General features: G+C 45.9%; 1 protein-coding gene and 1 pseudogene across 1 annotated transcript in view; one reads left to right on the top strand and one right to left on the bottom strand.

The window, feature by feature from the left end:
* TTC7A (tetratricopeptide repeat domain 7A) overlaps positions 1 to 10420 on the top strand; it is a 142337-nt gene that overhangs the window by 38886 nt on the left and 93031 nt on the right. The window contains 2 exon segments of the mRNA XM_006159882.3: positions 3388 to 3518; positions 8143 to 8258. Coding sequence (XP_006159944.1) covers positions 3388 to 3518; positions 8143 to 8258 — 247 coding nt within the window.
* LOC106736137 (60S ribosomal protein L7a pseudogene) lies at positions 3809 to 4590 on the bottom strand (annotated as a pseudogene).

The following is a 10420-nucleotide window of genomic DNA, read 5'->3' as shown; positions in this document are numbered from 1 at the left end:
AGAAAAACCCCCCCCCCCCCCCCCCAGGGAGGATGGCCACACCACAATCCCTTCTCCATTCTCTTCTTGGGATCTTGGGTACACACACACTTGCGCACAGCGTGAGTTTAAGTCACTGGGTCTGGGACTTGAATCACGGTCAACTACATGGGAGTCCAGCGAAACAGCCATTATGCCAACTGCTGGTCCCAATTTGTATTGTTTTTTAACTTGACCAGAGAAAGAGAGAATGAGAGAGAACAGGAAAGTGAGAAAGCAAGCCTCCAAGTCATGGACTCTAACTGTGGTTGACTATGTGGGAGTCCAGCACTTTATCCACCACTCCACCTTCTGGCCCCTAAATTTTGATTTTTTCATGTATTTTTTAATATTATTTTAAGAAAATTTATAACAATATGATTTTAAAATTATATATTAAAATATAAAATTAAAATATAAAAATTATATTTTAAAATATATTAAATACTGGATTTTTATAAGATTTCCATATAAAGTGTTTTCTAAGTGTCAATGACAATTTTGGACATGCTTTGGTATATATAAATTGTTGGGGATTTTTTAGGCACCTGCAGGAATGAGAGAGAACAGGAAAGTGAGAAAGCAAGCCTCCAAGTCATGGACTCTAACTGTGGTTGACTATGTGGGAGTCCAGCACTTTATCCACCACTCCACCTTCTGGCCCCTAAATTTTGATTTTTTCATGTATTTTTTAATATTATTTTAAGAAAATTTATAACAATATGATTTTAAAATTATATATTAAAATATAAAATTAAAATATAAAAATTATATTTTAAAATATATTAAATACTGGATTTTTATAAGATTTCCATATAAAGTGTTTTCTAAGTGTCAATGACAATTTTGGACATGCTTTGGTATATATAAATTGTTGGGGATTTTTTAGGCACCTGCAGGTAGTGTGGTGGTTAAGGCACTAGACTCCTATATGGCCGACTGTGGTTCAAGTCTTGGACCTGGTGGCTTGCTTTCTCATTTTTCCTTTCTCTTTCTCTGTATCTCTCTCCAGTTAAATAAAGACTAATAATAAGAATAAATAAAACTAAATAAATAATTCTTTTTAAAAAGTTTATTAAAAATACATTTTGGATTTTTTCCCTTATATTTTTTATTTGCAAGAATTTTTCCCTTTTTTTTTTTTTTTTCAAAAATTTTTTTTTTTTTTTTTTTTTTTTAATGGCGAGGAAGAAATCTTGTTTGGCTCTATGCTCAGCATTCATGAATATACCCATTCATTTGTGCGTTCATCCACATACTTCCTAAACATAAGGTCCTGGGCTATCACTGAGTGCAAAGATAAACCAAAAATTGGCAGAAAGGATGATGACAATGTAGAAAAAGGCACAAACATAGGAGATGCAGTTAAGATGTTCTGGTTCAGAGGTAGGGAGGTTTAACTGCACCTGAAACGGCATCGGAGAGAAAGTGGTTTTACTTTGAACTCTTAAGGGGGATGGGATTTAGAATTTTCAGAGAAGCATCATGGAGAGTCCCCTTTAGGAGTGGAAAGAACAAATGGAACACAGGGAAGGTGGAGACCCCATAGACCATTGTTCCCGAATGTACTGCTTTGCAGTGGCCAGCCCAGCGCTTGGCCCAGAGGTGGGGTAGGAAGCCATCCAACCCCAGCATATCCCTCTGGCAGACACAGGGCAGCTGTGTTAAAACAAATCCACACTATATCTTCTGGAGTTGGCCATGCCCTGCCAGCTACAGTTGGTCTCCTGGACCAGGCCCCTGAAAAGTTTACATGATCTTTCCACTTCCTGCAGATTGTCCCACCTTAAGTCTGGGGGAAAGGGGTCAGGCCTGCATGGACAGTAAGCAGCATGACCTGCCTCCTTCCTTCTTTCTCTGTTCCCCCTCCCCCTCAGTTTTCTGGAGTGAGGAGTTTTTTTCTCCTGGTGGTGAGTCATTTGACAGGAGGCACACTGACACTCAGTGACCCGGGTAACTGAGTCTTTGTGTTGAGCAAAGGACTTCCCATTCTGTGCCCGCCTCTCCCCAGGTTGAGGCACCCTGACCTTTGGACCTTGTCACACCTCAGCTTGGCAGAGGCAAGGTCACCAAATCTGTATGCATTGAAATCTAGCCAAGAGAAACAATAATTCCTTATAGTTTCAGAGCACTTTGTGCTTTGTTAGGCATGATTAGGCTTGTCGTTTTCTCATCCAGTCAGTACTTGTCTAGTACCTGCTGGGTGCCAGGTGGTAGAAAGGTGAGCATGATCAGGTTGATTCCTTGAAGGAGCCTGTGGTCTGGCTGGGGAAATGTGAATAAATAAGTATAAGAAATTATGAGACAGGAGTATGTACAAGATAGATTAGGGCTCAAAGGGAAGGAATGGTTGGTTATACCAGATATATCAGGAAGGGCTCATAGAGGTGACATTCAGTGGTTCAGAAAGTGAACAATAGGCCCAACCTGGCCGCACAGTCTGTAGCATACTAGTCTGCAGTGCTGGAAGACACATAGGTGATGATCAGGTCCCTGCCCCAGCTGACCTGAAATGTGTCAGATACTCAGACATATTCAAGACCCTGACAGACTAGGGGAAAGAAATCACTGCGTGACCAGATCTCATTGAGGGTGTTTCTCTCTCCAAAGCCCCCCTTCCCAATCCATTCATACACACTCTCTACCATGAGCTCACCCCTCGCCAGTCATGGAGTCCCTCGTGATATCTCATAATGTCTCATGGCTGAGAATGTGGAAGGGAAGGTCAGAGGGCAAGTGAGGTACCTTTATAGAAAATGGGAAGTGGATGTCAGAGAGGCAGAAATAGCAGGTGTCTACTAAAGGCAGATAAGACCTGAACAGACACACACAACTTATGCAAGGTAGAAACCGGTCCCAAGGCAATGGCACATATAAGATGTTGTATAATTTGCGTACTTACAGTGTGGGGTGTTGTGCTATGTTTGTGGCTATCCAAAAAGGCTCACATTTGACCTAGAGCTTTCAGCCTGTGTGTGAGGGAAGAGCTGGCCATAGGTAACTATTATTTAATGTGGAAAGTCTTGAGCACCTGAAGGACGAATGTTGTTCTTCTCACAACTGGGAAGGAGAGGTCAGGAATGGCTTCCTAGGGATTGGCCTGCAAGAATAGGCAGGACTTGGACAGGGTGACACAATGTGATTCCCCATGAGGAACCTGGGTGCCTTCTGTCAAACCATCGCTTGCTCTCAGCCACCACTAATACCACCATTGCTTTAGCTTCCTCCTTCCCCACTGCAGACCTCCACCTCGCACTGGCTGCTCCAGAGTGTGTGTCCTTTCAATGAGTCCACCCTGGGCCTGTGGGAAGGGCCTGGTGTCAGGGGGACCAGAATAGAGCAGGTCTGAGGTACCTTTTCCTCTTGCAGGACTCTCCCTGGAACGCCTACCCAACTCCATCGCTTCCCGCTACCGCCTGACTGAGAGGGAGGAGGAAGTGATCGCCTGTTTTGAGAGGGCCTCCTGGATCGCTCAGGTGTTCCTACAAGAATTAGAAAAGGTGAGCTGGGAATGATACTGTGGTGGTAGATGCTCTGTATTGAGCACCTTTATCCACAGGGCCCCCACTAGGGTAGCAGGTCACCTTGGTGCAAATCAGAAAAAGGAATCTTTCCCGACCCCCAGAAGACACTCTATATTGGTTGGAAAACTCATTACAGTATACAAACTGTTAGAATGAGACTGTTTGCTACCAGACGTTACTTTTTTTTTTTTTTTTTTTTTTTTTTTTGCTGAAGAAGAGCGTTTTTTTTTATTACTTGAATGTACAGAAAATTCAACAGCGTACACTTAACCCAGTTTGGTGGCAAGCTCTTTAGCCTTTGCCTTTTCGAGCTTTGCGATGCGAGCCAGATTTCGGGCCCAGGACATTGCCTCCCCAGTTGCGGCTTGTAATTGGTCCTGATGGCTTCCACCAGTTTAACCAGGGCGCCTTTGTTCTCCGAGTTAACCTGTGTGAAGGTGACAGTGGTACAGGTTCTCCTGTGGACCAGGCATCCCAACCTGGCTTTCCCCTTGATAATGCAGTAGGGAACCCCATCGTCTGACACAGGGCAGGCAGGAAGACAACCAGCTCGATGGGGTCCACATCATGTGCAATCACCACCAGCTGAGCCTTCTTGTTTTCCACCAAGGTGGTGACAGTGTTAACCCCTGCCCAGAGGATTGGCAGCCTCTTAGTGGGACATCCCTATGCCAGCGGCCTTGTTCTCAGCCCAGGCCAGCAGCCGCTGCTTCTTCTTCTGCTTTGTCTCTGGCCTGTACTTGTGGGCCAGATTGAGCAGCTGAGTAGCTGTTTGGAGGTCCAGGGCCTGGGTGAACTGGTTAATGGCAGGAGGCACTTTCAGTCGCTTGTAAAGGATGGCCCTCTGCCGCTGCAGCCGGATGTAGTGGGGCCATTTGAAGAAGCAGGTGAGGTCCCTTTTGGGCTGGATGTCTTGTCCTATGCCAAAATTCTTAGGCCTTTTATCAAATAGGGTATTGACCACCTTCTTAGCCTTCTGCTTCTTCATGACAGCAGGGGCCAGAGCCACCTTCTTCCCTTTGGCCTTCTTTCCCTTTGGCATCTTGGGCTACTGGAGGAGAGATCCCAGACAGTACTTTTAATAAATAAATGAGCCCATGCTACCTGTAAGCAACCAGGAACTTTTGACAAACTCAACTATGTGGCCAAATATGACAACCCTGTTTGTATCTATTAACTTGTTTACTCAATACAACAACCCTGTGAAGTAAGCATTATATTTATCCTCTTTAATAACAATAGATGAGGTTGAGAGATTAAATTATTACTCATTACTCTTCCCTTGAAAGGGATGGAGTCGGGCTGGTTCTTACAGCTAGACTTCCCTCTCCACTCTCACAGACTCCTTGCTGGATCCCCAGAGAGGTGGGAGCTTCAGACTGTTCTCCAAGCCTTTCAGAGGCCAGCAAAGAGCTGGTTGACAGGGTTTGGCAGTTCCCAAATGCCCTCTTCTCTCAGCTCCTCCACGGCAGGCTTGTATTAACTGTCGTCAGAGGATTAATTCCAGGTGTTAACAGCATTCTGTAATGACTATCTCAGTCCTTCCCCTTCTGAGGGGCTCTTGGCTTAATGTGAGGAGGTCTGACAACCACAGTGTATTTGACAAGAGAGGGTGCTTTTGTGTTAGGCACAAATCTGAGTATATCACACTCTTATTTATAATTTAATCTTCACACAAACTGGGTGATGTAGGTACTTTTGGTACTCTCATTTTATAGATAAGACAGTTCAAGATTGGAGAAAAGTTAAATAGCTTCCTGGAGTTCATACAATTAATAAGTGACATTGGCGGGATTTGAACTCAGAGGGTGTGACTCCAATACTTTTTTGGGGACATATTGGAGATGGTGCTTAGGAATTCTTTGTCATTGATATTAGATGGCAGCTTCCATAATAGAGTAGATTAAGATAGACACTTCAGGGGTCAGCAGGTGGTGTGGTGGTGAAGGTGCTGAACTCCCACATGGCAGACTGCTGTTTGATTCCTGTTTCTGGTGGCTTGCTTTCTCACTCCCCCCACCCTGATCAAATTAAAAAATAGTACTAATAAATAAAATTAAATAATTATTTTAAAAAGATAGGTGCCCTGAAGGAGGAGTTTATGAGAGACTTGGAGCCCAGGAGACACCTACTTTGGCAGATGCCAAGTGTTGACCCAGAATATGTTTTGTGATGGGTCTTTTTGGAGGAGTCTACTCAAGACAGGTCAATCTCCTAGAACAGAGATTCTCAACCTCAGTACTATTATTGAAATGGGATAATACTTTATAATGGAACTGCCCTGTATTTTGCAGGATGTTTAGCCGTATCCCTAACCCCACCCACCAGATGCCAGCAGCACCTCACTCCCTGCTCCCCCAATTGTTATGACCAAAAATATCTCCATATACTGCGAAATATCCCCTGAGGGCAAAGTCACCACCCCCTCCAGCCCCAATGAAAGCCCTAGAGTCCCTCTGCGTGATTGGACTTCATGCGGAAAGGAGAAATGACTGAGGGGCAAATACAGAACTCAAGTGCCTGTTCCCTGGCAGAGGACACTTGAATACTTAATGTGTCTGAGTTGACCTCTACTGAGATCATGTGCATCACTGCTGAACAACAGTGTTTTAGGAGCTCTTCACATTTGAACCATGTGTAGTTTGGAGGAAATATTCATCCAAATGATAGCCTGCCACTCAGCCGGAAGCCTAGGCTTTGAACTTTTCAAAGGAAAAGGTGATGAGCTATATACTGGTGTCCAGGGCTGGAATCCATGCCTGGTACCAGTGGGCAGACACATGGGCCCCGATAGCTGGTTATCTCAGGCTGAGGAAGGGTAGCCCGTAGAACCCTATGCATTTTCAGAAATACTCTGTGCCCCTCCTGAGACCTAGTCCTGACCTCTGAAGTACTAAGAACCTCTCTTAAATGTACTTAGATTTTTGAAAGATAAGGTGGATGGTTCATTGATTTTTATTTTTTCCCCCTCAGATCAGAGGGAGATGGCATACTGACTGTCTTGGTAGGGCTGGGCGACCCTCTTACTGCTGAGGCTTAGATTACAGTTCAATTAATAATGTAATTGTTCCTCGGCCTTTTCTGGAACCAGGGATCTCAGCCCTCAGGATGTTCTGATGGTCCATTTTTGTGTGTCAGTACCTGGCATAAGGTACTGCAAATGTTTGTGGAATGAATGAGCTGATAAAGTAGTAGGAATAGCCTGGAATCTCCACCTGACTAGTCTTGAGTTTGAGTTCCAGGTCCACACCAGCTTTGTGACCTTAGGTACTTTCTTTTTTCTTTTTTTTTTTTTATGAAGAGGTTTTTGCTATAGGGCGTGTGCACTCGCCAGGCAGACAGAGTCATAGACAGAAAGCGAGAAAACACCCCCTGGGGGGATGGCCATGTTGCAATCCCTTCTCCTCCATTCTCTTCTTGGGATCTTGGGCATGCACGCACACACGCCCGGCGTGAGTTTAAGCCACTGGGTCCAGGACACGAACCACAGTCGACTACATGGGAGTCCAGCGACATAGTCATTACGCTAATTGCTGGTCCCAACCTTAGGTACTTTCTGAGCCTCGGTTTCCTCATTTATTTTTATTTTTTAGAGAGGGATTTTTGCTATAGGGCACATATGCTGGTCAGAGAGACAGAGAAACAGAAAGCGAGAAATCACCCCCCAAGGGGGACGGCCACACCACAGTCCCTTCTCCAGTCTCCTCTCGGGATTTTGGGCATGCATGCATACGCATCTGGCATGAGTTTCAAATCTCCAGGTTCGGAACTCAAACCACAGTTGACCATGGGAATCCAGACCATGGGAATCCAGCGACTTAGCCATTATACCACCTGCTGGTCTTGTTTCCTCATTTATAAAATGCAGAGGAAACCAGCCCCATAAGGCCGTTGTTAGGCATAAATAGATTTTGGCTTGTGGTGGCTATTTTGTAAGTTTCCTTTTCCCTTCTCTTTCCTTACCTGTGGGGAGATGGGGTTGTGGACAGCAGTGGAACTCAGGAGGCATAGTCCCTGCCCTGTGAGAGTGAAGCCTGGTAGGAGATGAGATTTGCATACTTAGAAGAGCAGGGATCTGCATTAAGCCACCTCTCTGGCATGTGCTCAGGCAGTGAATGCTGTCCAGTTGAAGGAATGCTCAGCATGGCTGGACAGACAGGGAAGTCCTTACACAGTAGAGGGCAAGAATGTGGACTCTGGAGCCTGAGTCCTGCTATGCCATGCACAGTCCTCAGGGCACAAAGAGGGACTCTCTGGACCTCAGTGTTCTCATCTGTGAAATGGGAATGGCAGTTTCTACTCAATAGGGTTGCTCTGAGGATTCAGTGAGTTGATGAACTTATTCAACTATGATTATTGAATAAATAACGTTAGACATGAGACTTAGAGACATCCAGTTTAGAGGGAGAGGGGGCACTTTGGATATACTTTAGATGAAAGTGTGTTAGGTTGAGTTTTGTCTGAGGATTGCACACATACTCCTGAGGCAGCTGGGAATGGGATGGTAATAGGGACCTTCTGGCTGGGCTTATCCTCATGCCAGGTCCCTCTGACTCAAAACTTTGAGACAATAGCTCTCTCTTTCTCTTCCCCTTCCTAGACCACAAATAACAGCACACCGAGGCACCTGAAAGGCTCTCACCAGGTTGACTATGAGCTCACCTACTTCCTGGAAGCCGCCCTCCAGAGTGCATTTGTGAAAAACCTGAAGAAGGGGTAGGTTGCCAGCAGCGAAGGAACAAGGATGTTTCTCTCTGGGTTTGGGTGCTTTTGGCATCTCCTTAAGTGTGGTCTCCCTCTGTGTGCATGCACACTCTCAGAAGGTCCTCTGATTCTTGAGAGCATCAAGTGGGCTGACTTGTTTCACATCTTGTCAGATGAGGCTGTGCAGACGTGCCATTGGTGGGAAGGACCAAACTTCAGGAAGCTGCTGAAGCAATAAAGCCTGCAAGTGCATCAGAGAATGCAGCTGAGAAGGAAACCAGGATTGACTCTCTTTAGAGGGAGAGGGTAGCTGAGAGCTTAGAAGGTGATGTTAAAAGAGTAAACAGCAGGGACCAGCAGTTGGCGTAACGGCTATGTTGCTGGACTCCCATATAGTCGACCGCAGTTTGAGCCCCAGACTGGGTGGCTTAAACTCACTCTGGGTGCGTGTGCATGTGAGCCCAAGATCTAGCTCCCTATACACAGAGCTTAACCACTGCAGTGTGCAACAAGCCCTCCTCTTCTTTTTGACAACAAAAAAACAGTGTCCTATAGTACACGCTGCTCTAGCCTGCTTTTTCCACGCCGGATCTGGCTGTGAGCTTCTTCTTATTCCTGCTCATCTCTCTTCCCCATAGAGTGGCTTGCTCATGGTGTCAAGGGAAAAGTGGCCAAGCCCACTCCTGCAGGTAGGCTCAGGGCCAGATGGTCAGGCTTAAGCTGTTCTCTGAGAGAGCCAAGGGAGAGTCACAGAGATGGAGTCAGGGAGGGGAGTATAGTCGAGGTAAGGTGAGGCTGAGGATTCTAAGGTGGTAGGGATCTGCAGGAAGGGGCAGGGCCAGATAAGTTTGGGAAACAATGGGTTAAAGACTTCTCAGACCCTTTAGAGCAGGAACCTGATGAGCAAGAAGGAAGGCAGTAAATCTCCAGGAGGCAAAGGCAAGTGAAGTTTTCCAGATGCCATTTGACATGCAGCCTTTGTTTGGGGGTGGGTTTTCAGGGGATCACTTTTAGGAACTGGTGCTCTGGGACTCCTAGGGGAGACATCTGACTGAAACACGGGGCTCTGGTCCAGGTGGCTTTTCTATCTAGCAGACATCCCTGTTTGAGCTGCCAACCATAGTCCATCAGGACTACATCTCTTTTGGGGTATCGGAAGCCCCTGAGCTTGAGTCCTCAACTTCCTTGAAAGAGAAAGAAGTAGAGCCCCTGGCCTAGAATGCAGAGCAGACCATAATGAAACCTCTCCCAAGCAGTAGAGGTGGTTGAGACGGTTGTAGGCAGACAGGTGGGCATAAGCATTGGGGGAGGAAGTTCTACCCCAGCTACCTCCCTACCCCACATCAGCCTGAAGGAAGTGGGTGGAATACGGTGGGGGTTCTTCATGAGTCCTGTCTTCCAAATGGTAGGAGTAGGGTGGAGGGTCCCAACCAGAAGCAGGTTACCTACCCTCTGTCTCCCCATACCTGGCAGAGCAGGAGAGTGAGGAGTACAGCTTAGGAGCCAGCACATCTGGAAGTGAATCCCAGTTCTGCTGCTGGGAAGCTGCATATCTGTGGGCAAGTCCCTTGAGCTCTCTGAACCTCGGCTTTCCTTAACTGTAAAAGGGGCCAGGACCATGCCTGCCTCACAGCATCATTGTGGGGATCACATCATACGTGAGCACCTCATGTATCACAGTTGATTAGAAAGTCAAAGCCAAAAATATAATTACTTATTTGTATTATTTTTTTTTATTAATTCACTTTATACCATCACAACACACAAATGAATTTTCCATCCAAAATACACTGTGCATTGGCTCAATCAAGCACATCCACATACATGTTCTCAGCAAATAGTTTTCCAATTCTTACGTCCTGCATACCTTGCCCTTTGTCTTGCCATCCCTGATTCCCCATCCCCCACCCTCTGCTATGTCCCATCTTCCTCCCCCATTGTCCCTGGCATCCATGGTTGCCCTCCATACCTTCCTCCCCCACCCATTCAATTGTTCTGCCAATGAACTTAATTAGCCTAAATAAATCCATTAGCTAGCACAGCTGACACAAACCTACACATGTATCCAAGTCTGACCCTAGGCATAAACCCCGGTGAGTAGAATGAACATACTATAAAGTAGTACCCAGCTGTGCCCATACAGCTCGCTGCAGTCATCAATGTGCATTTTTTTT

Source organism: Tupaia chinensis, unplaced genomic scaffold (assembly GCF_000334495.1).
Source record: "Tupaia chinensis unplaced genomic scaffold, TupChi_1.0 Scaffold000661_1, whole genome shotgun sequence".
Taxonomy (NCBI): domain Eukaryota; kingdom Metazoa; phylum Chordata; class Mammalia; order Scandentia; family Tupaiidae; genus Tupaia; species Tupaia belangeri.
Note: the sequence above shows the minus strand (reverse complement) of the source record. Positions and strands in the feature narration are given on the sequence as shown.